At 36.0% G+C, this 26213-nt stretch overlaps 1 protein-coding gene across 1 annotated transcript in view; it reads right to left on the bottom strand.

Annotated features, from left to right (window-relative positions):
• The window catches only part of Bcas3 (breast carcinoma amplified sequence 3), a gene marked incomplete in the record, with an annotated part of 520369 nt that overhangs the window by 356950 nt on the left and 137206 nt on the right, over positions 1–26213 (bottom strand). The window contains 2 exon segments of the mRNA XM_013519304.1: positions 14018–14111; positions 21009–21179. Of these exon segments, the coding sequence (XP_013374758.1) occupies positions 14018–14111; positions 21009–21179 (265 nt within the window).

Here is a 26213-nt window from a genome sequence, read left to right as displayed (position 1 = left end):
CTTTTGCTAGCCATCACTCCCCACTACTCCGCCAGGCTTTGTTATCTTTCTGCCCTCAACCTGTATGAGATCAACTTCTTAAGATTCCATGCATAAGTGAGATTATGTGGTATTTGTGTTTCTGAGCCTTATTTCAAATTATCTCCACATGAATCCTTGACACTACAAATGACAGGGCTGCACTATTTTTTTTTTTTTTTTTTTTTTTTTTTTTTTTGGTACTGGGAATTGAACTCATGACCTCTGGCTTGCCAGGCAAGCGCTTGTGCCGCTGAGCTACATCCCCAGCCCCATGGGCTGCACTATTTTTATGGCTAAATAGTATTCTACTGTGCATCTGTATCACATTTAATTAATATGGTATTTTTAACAATATGATCAAATACTGAAAAAGCTTCAAACTCCTCGGATAAGTCTATCTGCTATTAGGGAATGTCTTTGAATGGTATAGTATCTGTACAGAGAGATGTACAATGTAAAGTTCTCATCATGTATACATTGGGTAGGGATCAACTCAGAGTATTCGGCATATGCAGGTCACCCTTCCCCTCCACCAACATGCTGCCCTGGTACTGTTATCAGGGAAACTCCAGCACCAAAGAGTGAAATGAAAAATGTTCCTTATTCTGCTACTTTCTACTACAACAACAAAGTTTAAAATTGCTGTATTTCTAGTTTAAATGTTTGATAATAAAACTTTTATAGACTATCATGGAAGGTTTTTAATTACAGTTTTGAGTATCTAATGTGCAAAATATTTGGGACCAAAGGTTATTTCAGATCTATTTGAATATTTAATAAGGAGACATTTGGGGGATAGGACCCATATATAAACAAGAAACTTAGGTTTCACACGCACACCTTATACACACAGAAGGCAATTTTTTTTTTTTTTTTGGTCTTTTTGAGACAGGGTCTTGGTAGGTAGTTCAGGCTGGCCTTGTGTTGTTCACTTATGTAGCCCAGGCTGCCCTCGAACTTACAACGATCCTTCTGCCTCAGCCTCTCAAGTGCTGGGATTACAGGCATGCACCACCACGCCCAGCCAAAAGTCAACTTTATACAATATTTTTGTATAACTGTGTTTAGCTTTGTTTTTGTGGTACTAAGGATTGAAGACAGGGTTCTATCGCACGCTACACACGGCCTATTATCACTGAGCTACATCCCCAGGCTTACTGTGCTTATATTTTGACTGCACCCTGCTATAGGATTTTCTTTTGGTGGAGAGGCTGAGATAGGGCCCTGAACTCACTTATGTAGCACAGACTGGCCTAGACTCAGGATGATTCTCCTGCCCCAACCTGGGATTGCAGGCATGTGTCCCCATTGTACTGGGACTGTACTGGGATTACAGGCATGTGCCCCACACCCAGCTGTTATGGGACTTTCTGCCAGTGGTGTCACATTAGTGCTAAAAAATTTTGGATTCTGCACCATTTCTAACCTAAAATTTTCAGATCAGGGATGCTCAACTTATACTCTAAGTGTTCTAATTTTCTTAATTCCCTGGGGTGATTTACTTTCTGTTCTTCAAGAACTTGATCCATTTCAACATCTAGCGGGGGTTAGTGATGCCTGTTTCTTTTATTTCCTTTAGGATACTAATCGTGTTTTTCCTCACTCTGAAGTCTACTTTGTCTAATATTAACAAAACTATTCCAAATTTGTTTTGGTTGGTATATGTATGGTATATATTTGCCTTTTTCTAATTCTATATTTATCAATATGATTTGGGTCTATTTTTTAACATGACTTTTAATTGGTGTCTTTAGTATATTAACAGTACACTTGCAGTAGGGTATGATTTACATCCACTATTTTATCCTTTTTTATGTTTATCTGTTTGCTTTTATTTCTTGCTTTTATTTCATATTTCCACATGAATATATATATTTATATATATATATTTATGGGCTATATCTCTTTATATTACATATTAATGAATTTTTTCAGAAATTATAAAGCACACACCTAACTTTGTGTGTCTGTTCCTTTGCGTTCTGTGCAAATTTTACCACCATTTTCTATAAAAAGGATTGCTTACTAGCTTGCTCTGCTTTTCCATAGTGGAATCATATTAACTAACTGTCGACAAACTGTTCTTTTCTGTAGCAGTCAGCTTTTTATTGCTGGGACAAAATACCTGATATACTCAGTAGAAAGGTTTATTTGGGCTCACAGGTTCAGAGGTTTCAGCCTACAGCTGGCTGGCCCCATGGCAGAGAAATCATGTCACAAGTGCATGGCAGAGGGAAGCTATAACCCTCATGGCAGCAAGGAAGCACAACACAGGGAAGAGCCAGGCAAATGATACACAGTACCTTTCAAAGCCACACCTATAGTAAGCTATTTCCTCCACCTGGGCCCCATGTGCTAACAGCACGCTGAGCTATGAATTTATCAATGGATTAGTCAGTCCATTGATGAGCTTCGTGCTCCGTGATCTAATGACCATCCTAAACCCCGCCTCTGAGCACATGAACCTTTTGGGAATATTTTAGATGAAACTATAATGCTTGTTGAGATAAAAGGCATGTAAGGACATTAAGCATCTATGTAGAGGTAAGGCAGTCATTTAGTGAAAAGATGAAACATTATTTTGAAATTGCTTTCTTTGGTTAAGATACAGTTCTAGTTACTACATTAAACTATCAGATGCCAGTGTCCTTGCTATTTCAAAGAGAACTCAGTTTAGATGATGAATAGGGGCATTTGTTATAAATAATTTAATAACCTTGATTCCCATTATGCACCTAGTAATGGTCATTTGGTTACTGCACACTTTACATTCTTTCCTTATTGTTATTCCACCAATAAATCTCGAAAGTTGGTCATAAATACCTTTTGTCTTTCTGGACAGTGCTTTTCCTCTACCCTCCCCCCACCTTTCTCTACGGTTAAGAGCTTTATTTACCTTATACAGTATCCATTTCTCACTGTGTCATTTAATTTTGCCATTAAAGTGCTGGAAATTTTCTTAATCAGGACAATATTTATTAAAAGAAATCAGAACTATTATCCAGAACATGGTGGCCATGAATAAAATGTTTCCCCACTACTGTTTTCTGATTCTACCTCCTCACAAAAGTGTGATTATCTATACTTGTCAAACTGTTTAATGGAAAGATCCATCAGACTGTTACTGGGATGAACTGTCATCTATAAGGCACATATATTTCTCATGTACTATGGACAAACTCCACAACACCTCTTCTGAAATCATACCAATTTGCAAAATGTTTCATATATGAGTGATAATTACAGATGAATACATAGCAATACGGCTTTTCAAACTGGCATTAATCTCTGTGTAGGAGTCATTATGTAAAACCAATTCAAAATTTTTAGCCAAACAAGCCCCTGAAAACTTGTGTCTATTATCTACGTATCGTATCTCTAATGTTTTCTTTTTCTACTGTGACATAGGAACGAGGCATCTATAATCCACTAATAAGTTTACCTTTTTCCACAAAGTGTTCAAAATAATATTTGAAAACTTCAAAAAGCAAAGAGCAAAGGAGGGAGAAAGAGGAGGGGGGAGGCAAAGGTGAAAGTGAATTAGGGTACATTACGCGTACCAATTCCCCACGATGAATGTAATCATTATGTACTGCAAACACATACTGCTAAAAAATTTTAAAAGGAAGAAACACCCAGTATAGAACTCCATAATCATTTTCTTTTGTTTACAATTTCCTCTTATGTACACATACTACTGAGAAAATAGTAAGCTGCTTTTCCCCCAGAAAACGAGTTTAAAGGCACATATACATAAAAGGAAAAATTCGTACAAAGTAGACAGTGGCTTGAGAACTATTTATGCAGCATCAGAAGACTAAACCAGACTCTGGCCTGGCCATAAACTAAACCCACACCCCAAATGAGGTGCCAGGCCACAGAAAGCATTTGCGTCATCTGGGAATACAAGGAAAAGAAGGCCTTCTAATTATAGGGCCTGGAAGCGGAAGCCTAGAGTGATTAGCTGTTTAGGCGTTGCTGTATGTTTATCTGGAAGCTTCCTCTCCCTCACTCTCAGCCTCAAGTTTGATAGATGAGCATTAGTGTTGGAGGGTGGGGACTAACGTTGCTGATGGTACACAGCGTTCTCAAAAATCCGAGCTAGCTGGAGAATGAACATTAAGGCTTTTGTGGGCTCATAAGAACACAAGTCTTCTCAACTGGGCGTCAGCTGGTTAGACCAAAAAGCAAAATTAAAGAGTAGCAAAGCTGCAGTGGGCCTATGCTATAAAATCTTGGAAACATGAGGAGGTTTGTCTTTTTTCCCATATCCTATTTATAACACCTATCTAATTGTATGGTTCTTTATTATGTGCCCACATGTGAATTGGAAGACAAATCACCAGTTATTCACACTCTCTTCCAAAAAGGGGCATAAGCATTGATAGGCTGAGTCAAACAGAAACATTTACAGGAATTCAGATCGTATCGCTCCTAAAAGAATTTTACATTTGAGCTTTCATTCTTATTGTGTACTTCTTTCCAATCGATACTTGCAGAGACGAAAACCTACACAGTACCTGTTATAGTCAAATTCATAAACAAGAGAACAAAGAATGAAAGTATCACTACTGACAGAAATCTTTAACCTATTCAAGTTACACAAAACCAACTATAGAACAGCCTATTCCTGTTTGGATAATATAACTTCCAAGTAGAACACAAATATTTAAAAACAACAGACTCAAAGTCTCTGCTGATTTCTTAAGTAGCTTAGAGTACCACATTTCTTGAGCTGCTTTAAGATGTTGATAGTTCTATCCATCAACGTATTCTCTCACCTGAGGAGCCCAGCATATACTAAATCTTATGCGACTGTATTTTACTTTATATTTTCGTGCTGCTGGAAATCAAGGGCAGGGCGAGGCCAGCACACTACCCCTAAGCCCAATCCCCATCCTCCAGAACGCAGCAAATCTTTATCAAACCTGCGACATAATATCCTGTTAGAGGGACCCAAGTAAACACTGTGAAATAAAACAAAGGTGGTGACTTATGTGATCACTTCCTGAAGTTGCGTATAGCCACAACCAACAAAAACTAAAACAAAATAGATAATATACATTCCCAGCAGAGAAGTCTAAACAGTCGGTAACTCTTTTCCTACCTCAAGAATCTTACACCGTCCTCCTGCATTTTGGGCACCTTCAAGTGTCCTTGTGCTTTTTACTTATTTTATTTCTTTTAAGGCATTAAATTTTAAGGTTAGGAAGATATCTTTGACCATATCCAGTGGGGTTTCCTCTTAATAAAATATTAATTTAATAATTAGTATTTAATGTTAATATTAATATCTATTCATTTTCAATAGCTTTCTGTATAAAACAGGTATTTAGGAAGGTGGGGTCCAGGAAGATGGCTCAGTGGCACAGTGTCTGCCTGGCAAGTGCAAGGTTCTGAGTTTGATTCCCAGTACCAAAAAAAAAAAAAAGAAAAAGAATACTATAAAAAAAAAATGAAAGTGGTTCATGTTTATGTATGCTCTTATTTTTCCAAGGAGTTGAGTGTATTTCTGGCCGTATAAAAAGAATACTTTTTAAAACTTTTTAATCTTTATTAATATATAATTTAAATACTATAAATGCATTCATTTTCAGTGTCCAGTTTGATGAGTCTAACAAATGTGTACTTCAGAAATACTTGGTTTGTGTCTACTTGCAGCGCATCCCCTCCCAAGTTACCTGGTCACCACCACTGACAGGCTTTCTGCCACAGAGATTAACGCTGCCTACTTTAGAATTTAACAGGCATTTTCTGAATCTCGTGTGCGCCAGATAACATTAGCTCTGTCATTTAGTTGCATTAGTGGATACTCTTCCATTGTATGGACATTATCATAATTTCTATATCCATTCCTTAGTTTGTTCTAGTTTTTTAATATTGTGACTCAAATTGCTATGAAGATTTAAGTACTAGTCTCTATGTGAATCTATTTTTATATATAGCCAGTGATTATTTAGAGGTGGGTCATATATTAAATGTTTAATTTTCTAAGAAATAGCCAAAACTACTTTTCAAAGTGGCCGTACCAACTTACATTTCACAAGCTTCAAAATTTCACCAACACTTAGCATTGTCCATCTTTTTACATTTCAATAATTTCAATGGTTATTTTATGATTTCTCATGGCTTTAATTTGCCATATTCCTTGGTGATCAGTCATGCAGGTGTCCTAACATATCATTCTCTATCTCAAGGTCAAAAGGATATAACCCTATGTTTTCCCTTCTAAGTTCCATTGCTTTAGCTTTTATATTATTAGGTCAATTATCATTCTGAGTCAATTTTTCTGTAAGTGTAAGTTCATTTTTTTTTCCAAAAAGGGTATATCAACTGTCCCAGCTCAATACTTGCTCTATTGAACTGCTTGAAGCTTTTCCAACAATCAAGTGACTATTTCTGGACTGTAGTCCATTCCATTCATCTATGTCTATATTTAAACTCCAAAAGTTATTGATTACTGCAACTTTAGACTGAGTAAAAATATTATGCAGTATAATTCTTCAAAATTTACTCATCTTTTTAGGAATTGATTCAGTTATTTTAGCTCCTTTGAATTCTCATATAAATTTTGAGCTAACATGAGTTGACTTTTGATTTAAACATTCATCTTAACTTTACTTAGCTATCAGTAAACATTAATAATAAACAAAACACTACAAGGCAAGACATAAGAATGATGAAACATTTTATGTAAATATGCTTTGGTATTGTAACTGATTTTTTTGTTGTTGTTCATGTTCTACTACAACATGCAAGTTCCTTGCAGGGGCAAATGTTAAACTTCTTAGTTACATAAAGGGGAATGTGCAGAAAAAAGAAGTATGTTTACACAGATTAATTTGATTCATAACTTTCAGGAAAACAAATGATACAATTTCTTAGATTTGTATCTTAAAGGGATCTTTGAAACAATGTGCTTGATTTCAATCAACAGATGTGGTAACTGAAACCCACAGTAGGAAATATACATTTTAAGTCTAAGGATAAAAGCACTTACATTATTTATTAACAGGTACCAACATAATAGTATGTAGGTCTCAAGTTTATATTTCTAAAACTTTAAGATTATACTTATTAAAATTAATTAATTCTGATCACTAATAAATATATGTGACTTCCACTTTCTTAGCATTCTAGATATCTTCCTTTTTTAGGCTTCAGACTCATGGAAAAAGTGATCATACTTTCCATTTCACCCACATTAAGGAGCCCACACAAGAGCCTTCTCCTACCGTTTTTATATTTTCCCTCAGACCCTTCCCTCCTCACCCCCTTGCCATCCCCCACTAGTTCCTACCCAGGCACCTACCCTATTCTAAACAACAAATTTCCTTTGAAATATATGTAACCCTAAGAAGTATTTGGGCTGTTTTCATAGTCATGTTCCAAATATTTAATGTATGACCAGAAAGAGAAAAAAAAATACCAATCTGAGTGCGAACAGTGAAACAAGCCCCATGCTAGAAGAGGTACAGGGAATTATATAGAACAAGCAAGGAAAAATGGACAAGTACTAAAATGCCCTCAACCAGTAGGCTGTGAGCCCTAGACACTGGACCTGGGATACACTCAAAGGTAAGCTATCCCTGCAAGTTTTTCTTCATTCTCAAACAATTACAGTGTCACAGCCAACACAGAACAACAACCCAAAAGCCTAGTTATTCGGGAAGTAATCCATAACGGGAGTAAAGAACACCACTTTGTGAGATGAGGAAACTAATACAGACCTATAATGGAAAAATTTCCTTCTAAGGAAAAAGATAAATCCTTCAAGCTGCCTTTATATTGTTAATAATACAGTATTGGTAACTAGTAGTGACAAGCCAGAAGTTATACCAGGAGAAAATCTCCCAAGTTATTCTGTAAAGTTCTGAGGCATCACAGATGTAAATAAAAATCAAGACAAGACAAGGTATTTTCCTGACGCCTCACTGTGATGAGCTGAAACAACTTTTGTGCCAAAACATTCCAACATAGTCAAGCACGGTGGCACACGCCTGCAATTCCAGCACTTGGGAGGCTGAGGCAGGAAGGTTGCTGTGAGTTCAAGGCTAGCCTGGACTCCATAGTGAGTTTCAGACCAGCCTGAATTACAGAACGAGACCATCTCAAAAAGAAGAAAAAATTTAAAAAAAAACTAAAAAATTCCAATTTAAACTTCTTTAAAGATTAACCCCAAACCACCATCACCTTTCAATATCCAGCATTTAAGTAACCAGAGGAATTTCAATTCTGTTAAAGATGCAGTGAAGCATCCAAAAAGGTGCATGTTTAATCTGTTTTACTAGCAATGTAACATTCATTTTCCTCTTATTATTGGATGGAAAAGCAATTTCCCCGCCAAGGAGGGGTAACTATTAGAAATGTACATGTGCTGCAATTCACAGCTCGAAGCAGCTCAGCTGGCAGAAGTAGTGCCTCAAGAAGGCAGATCAATTATTTACTGAATTAAAAACATCAGGTCAGTTTTTAAAATGTTACGCATATTGTAGGGTGAGGATTTTCTCTTCCTGACTCTTTTTTTGTTGGTTTTTTTGTGGTACCGGGAATTGAATTCACGACCTCGCACTTGCCAGGCAGGCACTGTGCTGCTGAACTAAATCCCCAGCTTCTCTGACTCTGATTTTTAATGGAATGAAAATACTTATCTTTTTTAAAGTTTGAGACAATATAATTAATAATATGCCCATCTATTATTGCTTTTCTCATAAAATGTAGTATTCACAGGATGTTTTAATTAATATTTCAATTATAATTAGTTGCAATATGTATCTGCTCTTAGTATAATCTGCCATCGAGGATCAGACTCCTGATTTGTAACGAGACAGTTCTTATCCAAACCATAATTTAGAAATTGGTTTCATCTAACAAGGAATAATTATATTGCAAATGTCCTATCTCTGCCGTACTAGCTTTTCATAACTAAGAAAAAAGCCAGCAGAATGTGAACATTGAAAGGATGCTCTGAGGGGCTGGGGATTTAGCTCAGCGGCAAAGTGCCTGCCTGGCAAGCACAAGGTCGTGAGTTCGGTTCCCGGTACCGGAAAAAAAAAAAAAAAAAGAAAGGATGCTCTGGTGTTAATGCAAAACTAGGAAGTAGTGGCAACAGCAACAAAAGCTGTATTTATGAGGTCAAAGTACATGTATGTCAATTAAATATCATTATTATCCCTCATGTTACTGACGGAGAGCTGGACATGAGACAAACAGATTAAGTAATCTGGCCATTTAAGTAGAAAAGTCAGGGAGGAAGGAGGGTATGGCAATTATTTCATTAGGGAGGTCTTTTTAAAGATATTTAAAATGGAACGCAAGTGATAAATGAGACTCAGCCAGGAAAGAGATACAAATCAAACTACAAATGATGTAACAGATCTAAAAGATATTTAGAATAGGATTTGGATAGAGCTCAGTAGCAATCGAAAACACAATATGCCTAGGAAAGCCCCGCGTGGTGGCACACATGCCTATAATCCCAGCACTCGGGAGGCTGAGGCCGGAGGATCGTCCCAAGTTCGAGGTCGGGCTGGACTATACAGTGAGTTCAAGGCCAGCCTGAACTGTATAGCGAGTCTCCCTTCTCAAAAAAAAATATGGCTAGGACGCACAAGGCCCTGGGCTTAACCAGCAGCACAGTATCAAAAAAGAAAAAGAGGGTTGGAGGACACAGTACGGCTAGACGTTGGGAAGAAAATGTGGGAGAGCAGGCCGAAGTAATACGCTGCTACCCGGCTAAAGCAAGTGAGGGCACTGTATCAGGACAATAAAGAATCCGCTAAAAATGAAAATATCATTAAGATTTAATGTTCCTTACAAAATACTCTATTTATTATCTTAAAACAGAAGTAAATGTGAACTATAACACAAGATACATATGTCAATTTTTAACTCTAAAATCAGGGTGCTTTCAAGACTGGGGGTGGTCACAGAATGATTCTCAATTTCACCGTGAAGACCTGAGAGTTTGTGTGCCCTCTACATTCACATGGTGAGGACCTCTGTGGGGCAACCGCAGGCAAAGGAGGCCACAGGGTTGGAGGTGGACATCGCTGGTGCCCTCTCTCCCCGCCCACTGCACACGCACTCGCAGAGAAGGTCATATAAGGACGCAGCAAGAAGGCAGCTGTCTTGCAAGACAGCCAGAAGCATTGCCCAGAACCCAATCATCTAGAACTCTGATCTCAGAACTATGAGGGACAAAAACGTCTGCCATTTAAGCCACCTGATCTAGACTAACATAGGTTTGTTGTCTAAACCTACTGTCCAAAAAAAACCACATTCTGTGGTGGCACACGCCTGTAATCCCAGCACTCCAGAGGCTGAGGCAGGAGGATCAATCCAAATTCAAGGCCAGTCTGGACTACAAAGTGAGTTCAAAGGGAGCATGAACTACATAGTGAGACCCTGTATCAAAACAAACAAAATTTGAGCAACTTTGTTCAAGATAACAATATGTAATGCAACAACCATTGTTAATTCCTATCATCTTGTTTTGAAATCCTGTCATTTTTATTGTTTTTGTGTTGGGGTTTTTGTCTTGTTATTTTGTGATTTTCTTCTCTTTAAAAATAAAAATTTAAAAAAAAAAAAAACCTACCATATTCTATAGGTGAAAGAAGACCAGTGAAAAAGGTTTTAGATTGAATTTGTAAAGTCACAAGAGGCTATGGTTCTTGCTCCCTGATGAAAACAAACTGGAAAAATAACAAAATCGTAAGTTTTTCAAAATCTACTTGAAAGTTCAATAGAAAAGAAAAAAGCATTCAGTGAAAGCAGCTAACCTCACCTCCGGCAGGAAGAGGAGATCTGCACAGTAGGTGAGCATACGGAAAACTCAGTGAACTTTTACAACTTTGCACTGGTCCCAAGAATCTGATACCACAAAGAATGCAGCTCTCAAAATGGTACATCTCTGCACCCAACCAACCAATAGGTTCAAGATTAATAATGCCAAAATGTCGACAGAAGGAGAACTGGCAGTTGTTGAAAAAAAAAAAATGGTAAACAAAATTGTCATAGTTAAAATATTCTACAAAATGATAGACCAGCTTTTTTCTTGGGAGGGGGGTATTGTTGTGTCTGGTTTTTGATTTTGTTTTTTGTTTTTGAGACAGGGTCTTGCTATATAGTCCAGGCTGACCTTGAACTCACTATGTAGTCCAGGCTGGCCTCAAATTCTCTCAGATCCTCCTGTCTCAGCCTCCTGAGTGCTGAGATTACAGGCATGCATCACCACACCTAGAGGAAGACCATCTTTAAAAACAGAAACACACAACCCATTCTTACATGTTTTCAGTTTCTTTTATATCAAGTTCCCTAAACTTGTAAAAAGTATTCTAACAAACATTATTGTTACTATCAGCCATATTCATGTACCACTGCACCATGAAAATGCCATTTACAAAGTGTAGAGAATTGTTAGAGGTTTAATACAGTTAAAACTTCTCAATATGAATAAACTTAAAAATGTGTATGGGTGCATGTATGGGTAAAGAAAAACAAGTATTATTTGAGGATCTCTAAGTTACATTTCAAAAAAGAAAAATTTAAATAAAAACTCATGTACTACATTAAGGCCCCCTTAAATCATATACTTTTATACAAAGTAACAATTAATAAAAGTTGAGAACCTAAGAAACAGATTACAGGCAGTAAAGAAAAAAGTCAAAGATAAACACCATCTGATGCCTAACTGGGAGGAACACAGGTTCACAACAGAAAGAGGCATTTAAACAAATGATTGTCACAAACCAAATTACATCATACTTATAAACACATATAAATATTGATATTTCAAATTTTATCAAATAAACACAAATGTAGAAGGTCAAACATATCAAATGGCAAAATGTAGATCAAAAATAAAATCTTTTGAACAGAAAACTGCTGAGAATGACAGAGATGACCATGACAATCTTTACATTGTTTAATATGTAGTCTCCATTGTCAGAAGCACTCTAACTGCAGCTAAAGGAAATATGCACTGTAAAGGAGATATGACACAACAACGGGATATAAAAGTGAGCCATAGGCATACTACGCCAAGTAACTGCTACAAGTGATGTAACCTTCAGAGAAGTTCTTCAAATTTAATGCCCACATTTAAGAAGTTTCAATAAATCTATTCGTTAACTCAATTCTACAGATCACTAGAAAAATCTTTCTACCTTCAAAAAGGACTAAACTATGAAAATCAAAGTGCTCTATATTATTCTCTTGCCATCATTCTTTATTTTAAAAAATGAATGGAAAGGGGAAAAAGTAAGTCCTTCCATCAGTTTTAAGTGATATGATCATTTCTGAATAACAAGATACAAATGGCAGGCTCTTCAGATACATCAACTAAATGGATAATATATGAAAAGACTATAAATTTATAAAGACTGTCAGTTTTATCTATCAGTTAGAAACAAATTATTTTAAAAACAATTCATTTTCCACCACTAGAAGTATTACAACTACTGCTTACTAAGAAAATTGGTAAGTAATGAAAAAGAAAGTACTGGCATTTATCCTATCTATTGCAATATGTAGAACCGTAGTTCATTCCTGGTTAAGAGAACTCTTTATAGAAAACTAATCTAATAAATGTAAGTAACATAACAGAACTAGAAAAATTATCTTTCTGTAACATTCAATTCAATTAAAAAACTTCAGAACTGAGGTCAAAATAACACTCCACAAAATGCTTGCTAGGAATTCCTATCTCAAATATTTAGATATCTGATGTTCACTCCCTTATCCATTTGACCAAACACAGTATCACAAATAAGGACACAACGTGACACAATGTTTCCCCTACTGTGACAAAGTAATGGACACAGCAATACCTACGAGCTTCAAAAATAAAGAAAAACCTCTCTAGTCGGAATGGTTTTGAGCATTTCTAGATCTAACTTACAACTAACGAAAATCCCGGGGAATACAGAAATCAATACAATGAAAAATTCTGACAAATGCAGAAATTTTGATGAGGCAATTATTCAGGGTATCACAAAAAGAAAATAGAAAGGTGAAAGTTATATGCTATGCTAAATGGAATTTAAAGATATATATGCATTGTAAGGAATGAACCTTGATTACAATGGTTCAAAGTAGTTACAGAACACGTTTCTGACATTTTTAAATTATGAGTTGGATATTAGAAAATAGAAAGTGCTGATTTTCTGAGGTATAATATATTTGGTTATGTAGAGGAAGGCATACTCTAAGAAAATATATGTTTAATTAGAACAATATGAAATGCTCTAAAGTAGGTAAAATAATCAAATGTTTCAGACAAACACACACATTAGTATATAGAGACAAATACAAATGTGAACACATGTTTAGGTGGTGTGGTAATACATGGATGACCATTATACTATCGCTATAGGCTTAATTTTGTGTTTGAAACTTTTCATAGTAAGTTTAGCGAAAATATGACATTCTACATTGCTGGAACATTGGTCCTTATCAAGGGCCTTCAGAAAAACCAGAAAGGGGCTGGGGATTTAGCTCAGCGGTACAGCACCTGCCTGGCAAGCGCAAGGTCATGGGTTTGATTCCTGGTACCAGAAGAAAAAAACAAACAGACAAAAAAAAAACTTAGAAAAACTAACATCAAAAGATGGGGAAAAATAAAAGTAAATGAGCACAGAAAAGGCTGTAAGTTACAAAATACCTTCAAGTTCAAAGAAAATGCCATTCATATACATTAACAATCTAGTTTGGAATATTAAAACGTTCTTGGCATAATTATAACCCAAAAATTAATCCCACGCAACAGCACTGCATACCTACTGCTACTATTCAATTACCACGTTACTAAGAGTGACGTGGACGGGTTCCAAGTGGCATTATGAACTCATTCATTCAGTATCATTTGCTAAGCACTACCAAATTTTCTGACATATATGGTCACATGAAGAAAAGTTAGATTCCACTTTTCGTATTTTGGATTTCAAAATACATTGCCGTGAAATAAACGGCAAAGCAAAAGCAGAACACTTACCACTTGTATTAAAAGCCATACAGCACACTGGCTTCTCATGCGCAGGGAAGTGAGCCACAATGCCGTCGCCATCAGAGTCCTCACTCACGATCACCTGCAGAAGTGCATTGAAGACATGAGCTAAGACTGTACACAACTGTACCGTAATGCACTGACCAAAGGACATGCTTCCACTCTGCTGGGAGATTATTCTTATTGGTATAAGGTGAGCAGTTCACTTGAGCAATGAGAAGATACACGCCCTTAAGAGAAAGTCCTCTGAATTCTAGAAATAGTCCGTTGACTTGGCTGTAAATGACACAGACAATTACTTATTCAGTTAGAGGTTAAGGGAGAAAAATCAACCACTTCTCATTCTTTGCAAAATGTAATCAAATACTGCTTTACTCAAGGACAATTTTACTGTGCAAATACTGGAAAAATCTTGTATTTTTTTGCCCATAATGGAAATTGACTATGAACACAGAAGAAAATATAACTTAAGGTAAACTCAAATAAACAGAATAAATTCAAGACTTATCACTTAGTATATAGATGGGCAAAGGAGTTCTTTGAATACTGCACTACTCAGGTTATAAAAGTAGAACAAAAATTACGGTGAAAGAGGTAGGTTTGTATCTCCAAAGGAATTTCTTTCATTTATTTGCCTGAATTTTGTAAGTACATTGAAATGTAAGTTACATTTCATAAAATTTGTCCATTGTTGGTATACAGGACAACCATTTCTTTAAAATGTTTTTATTTACCTAATGATCAAGAAAAAAATCTGTCACAATATTGGATCATGATAGTCAGATATCAAGACCATTTTCCTTTCCTAAAATAAGCACTGGGAGCTCTAGTTTTGCTCCATATACCACATCTGTACTCTATGAATTTCAATATATTCTATTTTCATTCAATTTAAAATACTTTCTAGGAAATACAGTGGTGGACACAGAAACATACACAACTAGAGACACTATTTTGGCCGATGGTGTCAAAAGTGTACACTGCAGGAAAGACAGCCTCCTCAACAAACAGCGCTGGAAAAACTAGAGATGCATATATATAAAATTGAAGCTAAGTCCTTAATTCTCTCCCTGTATAAAATCAACTCTAAATTAATCAAAGACCTAGGTATATGACATGAAACTTTTAAACTCCTACAAGAGAACACAAGAAACAATTGTGGCCACAGGCACAAAAAGTTCCTTAGTAGGATTTCAACAGGACAGCAAATAACAGCAAGAATCAACAAATGAGACAACACCAAACTTAAAGCATCTTCTCCACAATCAACAGGAAACAGCCCACAGAATGAAAGAGAATCTTTACTACTCACTCTTTAGACATCCAGAACATATGAAATATTAAAAAAACTTAACACTAAAAAATAGTACCATCAACAAACGAGCAAATTAAAGAAACATTGCTCAAAAGATGCATAAATGGCCAATAAAAATATGGGAAACATGTTTAAACTCTTTAGTCATCAGGGAGATGCAAATCAAACTACACTGAGAGTCCATCCACCCCAATCAAAAACAGCTATCATCAAGAATACAAAACACAGTCTACTATAGCAGCACACACCTCTAATCCCAGTACTTGGGAGGCCGAGGCAGGAAGACTGCTAAGTTCAAGGCCAGCCTGCACTACATAGTGAGTTCCAGGACAGTACGAACTACACAGTGAGCCCTATCTCAAGAAGAAAAACAAAAAGAATATGAAAAACAATGAAGTGCTAATGAGGATACAGGGGGAAAGGAGCCCTCCTACACTGTGGATAAGAATGTAAAACAGTGAACCCATCGTGGCTTTATGGAAATCAGAATGGAGGGTCTCAAGAAACAAAAAATGGAGCTACTATTTGATTCGGCCATATCACTCCTCAGTATAGGCCCTGAAGAAGTAAATTCAGCACACTGTGGAGACACTTGCACATCCATATTCAGCATACTGTGGAGACATGAAAAACACTACAAGTAAGGCAGCACAATTAACGAAAGCTAAGCTATAGAAACAGGCTGGACACCCACCAAGAGATGCACAGATATATATATGTGGTGTATACACACGATGGAATAGTATTCAGACATTAAGAACAAAATCTCATCATCTGAAAAAAATGGAGCTGGAGACCACTGTGTCAAGTGAAGTAAGCCAGATTCAGAAAGTCAAATAGCACATATTTTCTGTCATTTCAGAAAATTACAGGAAAGGAGCGCAGAGGGGGAGGGGAAGGGAGGGGAGGGACAGAAATATGATACGAAGATCGGAGACAATGAGTGAAGAGGAAGGCGCTCAGAGAGTGTGGAAGAAGGAGAAAGGAGGGATAATGGGGGGAATAATCACAGGTTTCATGTGTGTGCGAATACGCCAACATACAGTAAGGCTTCTTTATCTGACGGCAATAATGAACACAGAAGTCACGCAGCAAAAAAAAGCACACCCTTCTTGGTCCATAGCAAAGCTTCACACTATACTATGTTCTATTGAGTCTTCTTTTTATGCAATTGATACACATACTTATAGAAGGAGCCCCTCAACTGAATCATAACCTTGCCTAAAGCATTAAGCCATTAACCAAACTATTAATACACAAACATCCCAACACAGTTTTACCAAGACATATCATCTTTAGTTGCCACGTATCTATGCAGCGTAAACCTCTAATTATGTATTAACAACTTCACTAAAATAATCACAGCAAAGTACTGTACTTTATCTGACAGAATGTAAGTCTTCATTGTAAGAATGAAACACCTCAGAAGCCATTAAATTATTATAAATAACACTTGTTCTCAGAAAAAGAAAAAGCTCAGGTTTATGTCATCATGCTGAAGTATTTTATTTTGATTACTGTTTTTGCCACGCTGCCAACTTCAGTTATGTATGTGTGTATGAAAGGCAAATCATCAACCACTTAACTTACACCAGGCAAGAAATGCTTTTAAATAAAACACGAAAGCAGCACACATAAAAATGGACACGAAGTCAATCAAATCTATTTCTCTCTAATGCAGTTATAATGATCCCATCACCATAAAATCAAATTAATCAATACACCGACAGAAAGATGGCCAATCAGATATTATATACTATAACAGTGAACATGAAAATACCTTTTTATTTAGAGTAGGAAAATTCACTGGGGAAAAGGAAAGGGCAATGGGAACAGCTCCTGAGAGATGGGAGGGGTCCTGAATGGATTGCCTGAAAATATATCTTTTAGAGGAATACTGGCTTTAAACAGGAAAAATCAATGTGATGTTTACTTTAGCTCCTGAGATTATTATGGAAAGTGAAAAACATTACAGCTAAGGTTGACATCAATGAAAGAGGGTAAAAATGATTAATCTATGACACTGGCTACTGCAGTCTTTCTTAAACAATATAGTAAAACCTAGATTTTGTACATGTTATGGTTTGTGTCTAGATGTGCCCCGCAAAGCCTCATGCAGTCATGGGGGGAGGGCTTTTCAGAGGTGGCTGAATCTCGCGTTTGTGATTGATTTCCGGCCCAGTGCTAGGATTAAGGGTGTGAGTGCTGCACATACCCCAGGGCAGGTAGCCTGCGTGGACTATATGGGATAGAAAAGAGTCTTTTCTCTCTTGTGTTGCTTTTGCCATCTTCTGCCCTGCCATGAACTGTTGCCCCTCTGCCGTGCACCACCCTGCCTTGGTGCCAGCTGATGATGGTCTGAAACATCCACAAACTGTGAGCTAAATAAACCCTTCCCCCTTTACCCTTGGGTGTCAGGTATTTTGTCTCAGCAACTATTAAAGTAACTAAGACAGTACACCAATTGGACTTTTCATCAGAGCCAATGATGTCTTAATGACAAAAGCCAGATTCATGTTAACAAAAGCAGCAGTATTACACTTCACAAAACCTGTTGCTTTTAAAACTGTAATTTTGAAATTTAGATAGCAACTTACTTTTCTTGAAAATCCATCTCTTTCCTGTCTCATGCTAGAGTTAAAATTTTCATAATATATTAACTGAGAGGTTATGGCTCACAAAGAACAGAAAACTTTTCATGTTGAATATTTGAGGGTTTTTTTTTTTTTTTTCATTTTTAAAAAGCTAACATTTCTGTGATTTTTCCCGCATAAATATCTTTGTCCAAGTAAGTGTTTTCTATGCATTTACACAGAAAAATGAATTTCTGCAATTCTACAACCTATAATCCATTTCTATATGCTGGGTCTCATTTTGTTTCCCAGACTAGCTCTCAGCTCAAGGCCCAAGCAATGATCCCGTTGCCGCCTCTGGGTAGCTGGGACTACCAACATGCACCTCGACGCCCAGCTGTTTGTTTCTTTGGCTCTAGGAATTAAATTCAAGACTGTGGCCATGATTGGTAGACACTCTACCACTGAGCCACTTCTCCTGCCCAAGACTTCCTTGTTTTTATTAAGTCATAAAAAAGTAATAAAGAGCATGAACCAAAAAAACTGAACCACATTTAAAAGCAGAGTTTCAAGTATATTTTTAATGTTTTTAATTTTTTCTTTTTATATATTCCTATCCTTAAATATGGTAAATGTGAGTTATACTTCTACTTAATAAAAAATATTCAGATAACACGTTCTATTTTCAAATGACCACAAATCTGTCAACAAATATTAGATGTGCAAGAGTTCTAGTCAGTGTTGAGGGGTAATAAATGTGGGTTACCTTGTAGATGAATTAATTAGGAATCAAAAACCAAATATATAAACCTTTAGTGTTTATACATTTAAACCTAATTTATAAAGAACATCTGTATGTACCTATCAGCTAAGACACACACAAGTCGTAGTCAACCAAAAGGTTTGCTAACACATCATGAAAACAATGCAAGCCTGTAATGTGTTCAGTTAAACACAAAGTTAATGAAGGGGACAGAAATTTACTAATATTTAGGCTCTAAATAAAATATAACAGTCAAATCTAAAAACCTAGAATTTCAAACAATTTCTATTTTAATTACAATGAAATCCACTGTTTTGTTTTGTTGTGCTTTGCTTTTCGGTTTTCTCAAAGTGTCAAATGATCTTACTACAAGAATTAGCACGTGAGTAGCTGCCAAATGTAATATTTTATCAAGATTCTGAACCATATCCAGTAGATTTTCTCAAAAAATGCAATATTAAAGATTAATACTTTTCTTTAAAGTTAATAGTTAAAGACACATAGTTTCTAAGCATTTTGTTCTGACACAGAATTACATTTAAAAAACACTTAATAAATGCTGCTCGGGGTTGGGGATTTAGCTCAGCAGCAAAGCGCCTGCCTGGCAAGTGCAAGGTCATGAGTTCAATTCCTGGTATCAGAAGGAAAAAAAATAAAAAACAAAAATAAATGCTGCTCTATTCCCGTCTTAGTATAGAAATTGATTTTGGATTTTCTTTCTCTTTTTTTGAGACAAGGTCTCACTATGCAGTTCAGGCTGACCTTAAACTCCCAGCAATCCACCTGCCTCAGCATCCCTGGGATTACAGGCATGTGCGGATTGTATTTTTTATAGGGAAGATCACAAACTACCAGATTTTTTAATTGTATTTATTTATTTTGTTTCTTTGAGACAGGGTCTTGCTATGCGGTTCAGGATGGCCTTATTCATTTTGTTCACTTTGTAGCCCAGGCTGGTCTCAAATTCTCAATGATCCTCCTGCCTCAGATTTTTTAAAATGCCTTTTAGAAATATATTTGAAAAATGAGTACTATGACACACAAGAACATAACGTTTATGAGTTCATGGGGATGAGGAGTGGAGAAGGATATATCTTGCTTACAATATCACACAAACAAGATTAAAGTACAAGCCTACAATAATTTCCTTATTTATAATCATCTCTTCTAAATGCTTCTGAACCTGTATTTAAAATATAACCGTTTTACCTGATGATACGGGATTTTATTACAAACTATTGCCGTGTATGTTTCATGATAAACTACTATAACATTTCATGTATTATTTTTATATTCATAAGAAACTGCTATAAAAGTAAATATTATCTACTACTATATTATGTCACTTGCAGTCATCATAATTCATTTTTTAAACAATTCTCCCAAATACGTAAGGTCTTTCTGGTTGGTACTATGTATAAGCCTCTGCCTGTAAAAATAAATTTACCAGGTGGGCATGGTGGCACACATCTGTAATCCCAGCACTTAGGAGCCTGAGGCAAGAGGATCACCATGAGCCAGCCTGGGCTACATAGTGAGTTCAAGGTCAGCCTGAACAGCACAGTGAAACCTTGTCTAAAAAAACTAAATTTAACTAACTAATTAATTAACCATATTGACCTGGCATGATGGTGTATGCATGCCTGTAATTCTAGAATTCTGAGAGGCTGAGGTAGGAGAATCACAAGTTTGAGGCAGCCTGGGCAACTGAGAGCCTATCTCAAAAAATTTAAAAAGGACTGGAAATGTTAGAAGGTCTATTACTGTAAATAAATACATACATAAGTAAGCAAAACTAAATTCTAGGGATTATACCATAGTGCTATAAAAAATAGTATTTGAACCAAACAGTAAAGAGTAATAAAATAATTTATGAGAAAAATGTCCATGGGAGGCTGAGGCAGGAGGATCACTGAGAGTTCGAGGCCAGCCTGGGCTACATGGTGAGCTCAAGGCTTCTGAACTACATAGCAAGACCCTGTCTCAAAGAAGAAAGAAAAGAAAGAGAAAAAATTGTCCAGATGAAGATATAAAACTTTACATTTAGGTTTGATGTCTTAATAGTGTTTGAAATAACAGTTTTAACATGATAGCAATTATTTCTTGAAAAAAAATGTGACCTGGAATAGTAACAATTTCTGTAATTCCAAATTATTAATCTCATCAACTAGTGATGGAGAACCCTACAGAACTTCCGATGCTGCGAACAGGCCACTGCAGCAGGTGTGCCACAGGCTCGCCACCACTATCCTAAACCACATACCTTTTGGCAGATCTTGATCCTAACCAACCTGCAGGTAACACAAATTTCATGCACGAAAGTCTCACCTGGCCCAATCCAACTGTGTCAGTGTCAATAACTGTGATGATGCCTGGGACCAGGGGACTCCGCCGAGAGTTACCATGGACAGTAGCATCATCTTCTGTCACGCCTGAGGGCACCGTGCCTGTCAGCTGAGTCACCACTTTCCCAACCATGGTCAGGCCACTTTTCAAAGTCTGTACAACGAAAGATGAAATATATGACCACACAGCATACAGAGTCTACAGAGAGATACACATTTCATTAACTATCCTATATTAAATTCACTATTCTTTTACAATCTTTTACAGAGCAGTTAATTGTCATAAATATTCAGCCTAACTTTTAACATGGTCTTGGCTTTCAGTTAGAAAATCAATATTATTTAAGGGAATGGTACCAATGAAGCTACAAAGAATGGTGGCAACAAAGCCACAATTAAATGATCCTAATTATAAGTAAAGATCTCTATTTCACAAAAAGGAGCAATTATATTTTCATAAAAAGTGTTTATTTTATTCCTTCCCCTTAATGCTTTTTAAATCCATGACATAATGAGAAGTAGAAATTATGTGATAGTCTGTGCTTTTGAAATGTTATATATGTAATTTTATATCTATTTTTTAGCATGAAAAGGACAGAGATACTGGTAGAATATCTCTGTGGAAAAAGCCTATGCTTCCAAAATAAATTTATAATGTGCTATTCTACAATATTATAAACCAAGATTTGGGATGTGGAAAAATGTAGTCTTTGTCCAAGATTCTAGTTACTAAATGAATGAAGTATCATATATAAAATTATCTAAGAGTTCTTTTCTATTTGCTAGCAATAAACAATTAAATGTAGTTAATACTATTTCAATTAAAAGTAAAGTAGGATCTTTCATAATTATGTTTTAATTGCTTTTCTTTAAAGTAAACAGCTAAAATTCAAGTATTTTTTTCTAAGTAAATTGTCTGATTATCCTCACATGGTTAATAAAAATATTTTTAAAGTAACAGAGTCACTTTTCATTAAAAAGAGAGAAAGTTTAAAAATATTTGAAGGGGCTGGGGATTTAGCTCAGCAGCAAAGCGCCTGCCTGGCAAGCGCAAGATCATGAGTTCAGTTCCTGGTACCGGAGAAAAACCAAAAACCAAAAAAAAAAAAAAAAAAAAATGTTTGAAAGGTTTAGTCATTTGATCCAGAATAGGTAGCTAGATGACAAAGGCATATTAAAAATTGATTATTAAATGACATATGCACATTTTTAAATTCTCATGTTGAAAGAAAATTTATTAAAATACTTTATATTAATCTTAAATAAGGTGACTTCTAAAATAATTCGAGAAAATAACCTTACCTATATTCTGACATACGCCATAGCTAAATTTTTAGATGTAAATTATTTTATACAAAATATTTCAAATTACAATGTATAAACGGTACACAAAAAAGTTTGTGAAAGCAAAAATGTACTTTAGGCAACAATTATACAAGAATTAAAATAAGATAGTACTAATATGTGCATTACCATATTGCGGTTACGTTTCAAAGATCTTGCTCAAGGATCTTACCATAGCTACCTCTACAAATTTCCTCAGTTTTATAAAAAATGAAAATTGAAGCCAGGGAATTTAATTAAAATGCCACCTTAAGTATCTAAGCAATGATAGCCAGAATTCAAACCAGAACTGTCTGTCTACAGAACCTGATTTTTTACCACTATTTTATCCTATATCACCCTGTAATCTGTCCTTACAATCTACTTAGTGGCCTCACATTTTTTAATTTAAAACTTGGATGTCTTACGGGAGTGGGGTGGCATAGGAAAAACTTAGAACCTTAATAATGCATCCTGATAAATACTTAAAATGACCAAGAAAGCCATCTGCTAAATTCAAGCAAAGACATAACTTAGAGCAGACAGAAAAGAAGAAAAAAAACCACAAATCAATTGTAACTGTTTTGTTTAGTGCTAAAAACTCAAACTGCAGTGATTATAAAACACATTAGTGTTCCTCAATTAGCAGCCAAACATTTGTTTCAATAATTCACAAGAAATGACTTACACTAACTCTGCGACACAGTTGTCAAGTAAGCCCCGAAAGACCAAGAGAATCAGGCGCCACGGTGTATTGATGTCGAGAGCCGGCCAGGAAGCTTGATTAACCTCTGAGATGCCTCAGCTGATGTACTCGCTCCATTAATGCTAATGGAGATGCTCCCACTTAGAAGTAGCAATCCCTTTATCAAAGGAATGCCTTTTAGTTTTAAAGTCTTTAGTTGTATATCCTCTGCATTTGCCCCTGAGCCTACTATTTCATGCTCTTATACCAATGAATAGGAATAAAACTAAAAGAACTAGAGCACATAAAAAGTGGAAAGTAATGTACCAAGTCAAACCACAAAGTAACTGTAAAAGTTCATGTAAGAAAACAAGGGAAAGGATCCGCAAAGGGGGAAACTAGTGTAATTTATAGTCAAAGGTTTACACTACAAAGAGTTTTTCACATCCTAGGGAAAAAACTATGACTACTGATACAAATATCTTACTCGTGAAGTAAAACACTAAGTCCAAAATTCAGGGCACCACACATGCATGTATGAATACTGCAAATGAAGCCCATGCTCTGTATAAGGCACAAGGGATTTTTAAAAAGCAGAACAAAAACTCCGCAACTTGTATATGAAGTTGTAAGTTAGTATTGCTTAAGCTAATTAACAATGCGGTAGAAAGAAGCAGTAGGAAGAGTGTGAAAAGTTTTCTGCATTAATAAAGAGCATTGTTTTCAGGACGAATTTGCTGCCGTATTAGGGCCAAACACATCTAGGGCCACTAGAGTCCAAAAGTAATCTATATCACGTTGTTATTTAACAGTTCTCACATATATATTTAGAAATCTGAATTATCTCACAGTAATTTGTCATCCCGCTTGATTTCAGGTATGTACATAGCTGGTAATGTCCTCAAATGTATACAAAACATGACGGCCAAGTATAGGTTAGGAATACAGAAACGTAACTGGACAAAGGTATTCTGAGTTGCCTCACAATCTGAAGGGTCTAAATTGACAAGTTCACTAAGTCCCTGACTGATGTTTACAACAGCACCTGAGAACACCACTGTAGCTACAAGACACTTGAGCACTAGACTACAACAAAACTGTGAAAAAATCCATTATGACCCAGAAGTCAAATAAGCATAGCACATACTCTGCTCAGTACAAGCAAATTTATCCAAGGGTTGTCTTTAACTTTCCTTATGTCGTACCAGTTGTCCCCACCATCCATTAGTGCTAATGGTGTGGCTCTGGCAAAATGTTAGCTGTCATTAAGAAGTTATCAGGTAACAAGAAAAAACATGGGCATTGTTATTAAATCAATTGACCACACTGGGGTTAAAATGCATTAAGACAGTTATGCAGGAACTAGAAAATAAGGATCAAAATTTTATAAATATATCAAAATCATCTCATTTGAATAACTGCAACATTACACTTTTTCCTTTACTCCTACCAATCTATCACTTGTATACTCTTTGAAAGCAGTCAAATCAAGTATTATGAAATCAAAGAAAAACATCTAAAGTATAAAGATAAATTTTAAGTATTATTTGGAAACTGAGAAAATGTCAAAAAGATTACTCCAAGGAGCTCCCAGTGCATATACAATTATTACATTTATCCTCACAATTGTAAGGTGACACAAAAAATTAATAATTAATCCCTGCATGTAACAAAGTACATAAATAACTTATCTGTAGCCACAGAAGAAGCTGTCATCAGAAGGAGAAAAAGTAATAATTACTCTTTCAAGTAGTATGATTAAACAATGAAGTCCGTGTCACATCTCAAACAATATCATATTACTTGAAATAATAAAAATGATAAGAAATAATTAGAAAAGGGCCGGGGAGATAGCAGCATAGCGCCTGCCTGGCAAGCACAAGCTCCTGAGTTCAATTCCCAATACCAACAAACAGTAATAATAATTAGAAAAATACGTATTTTCTATTATGACAGATTAGGTAAATTGAACCCTTTGAAAACAGGAGAGAATGTTTTTGTAAATGCCGCTTGAAGGTACTGAACAAGACAGTGCAGAGTTATCACATTACCCTGGGTTCCATTCCTAGTACTGCAGAGGTGGGGGGGATCAAACCCAAAGGAAAGCAAGATGCTCCAGTTGCGTATTTTGAGTTGGAGGTGTCCTAGATTCTAGAGAGGGATGCAAAAAGACTAAGATACTTTTGATAGATTTCTGGAACCAGGTGTTGTACGAGAATCGACAGTTTGGAAGGGGATCTACCTGGTGAAACTCCCACCATACTTGAAATCATTACATGAATACGCAGACAATGGCAGGGGGAACCTTTTCTCATGTGCAGTGAACACGGCTATGACAGGTGAAGTTCATTTAAATAACTTAAATGTCCTCAATTCCTAAAACTGAATGAGGATGAGCCAAGACTGATAGAGTCCTAGAATACCAATATTATCACAAAATCAAACTGCTTCTCAAAATTCTGGCAAGACATCAATAATAAAAACCAGCAAGGTCCTGACTTTGATTCCCAGTACTAAAAAAAATAATAAAAACCAACAGAAAGAACACAGGAACACATCCAAAAGGAAACCAGACACTGGAGTTATCAGGAACAGACTTTAATACAACCAGTTTAGTGGGTCAGATGTGAATATTTGAGAAAAATGGAAATAGAGGACCAGAATATATATGTTCAATTTTTTTCAACACTTTTTGCTCATCTACTGAGATTATCATATCATTCTGTGCTATTCAATGCGGCAAATTACACTCATTCTCTTTAACTGGTCAGTCAGCCTTATCTTGTAGAATTATCTCAAGTGGTTTGTGACACATCTGATTTCCTCCACATTGCTTCATTTTTCCCTGTTGATATTGTTTTTACAATTTTTCACATCTGTGTTCATAAGTTAGACGGCATCAACTCAAGTTTCCTTTTTACAACACCGATTTTCACTATCAAGATAATCTAGCCTCATAAAACAAGACTAGGGATCATCTGACTTCATATTCTCTAAAGGAGTCTATAATATTACTATTGCTTATTCCTAAACTCTAGATTGAATTCTCTTCAAAAGGTCTGTAGGTCTAAAGATACCCTTTGGAGGCTTTTTAAATGAAACTTATACTTCCTGAAACAGAAAACTACAGTGTTTTTTTCACAGCGTGATGAATTTTCACAAGTCAACACACTAACAGGA

Source organism: Chinchilla lanigera, unplaced genomic scaffold, assembly GCF_000276665.1.
Source record: "Chinchilla lanigera isolate Chin_1 unplaced genomic scaffold, ChiLan1.0 scaffold00050, whole genome shotgun sequence".
Classification (NCBI taxonomy): Eukaryota; Metazoa; Chordata; class Mammalia; order Rodentia; family Chinchillidae; genus Chinchilla; species Chinchilla lanigera.
Note: the sequence above shows the minus strand (reverse complement) of the source record. Positions and strands in the feature narration are given on the sequence as shown.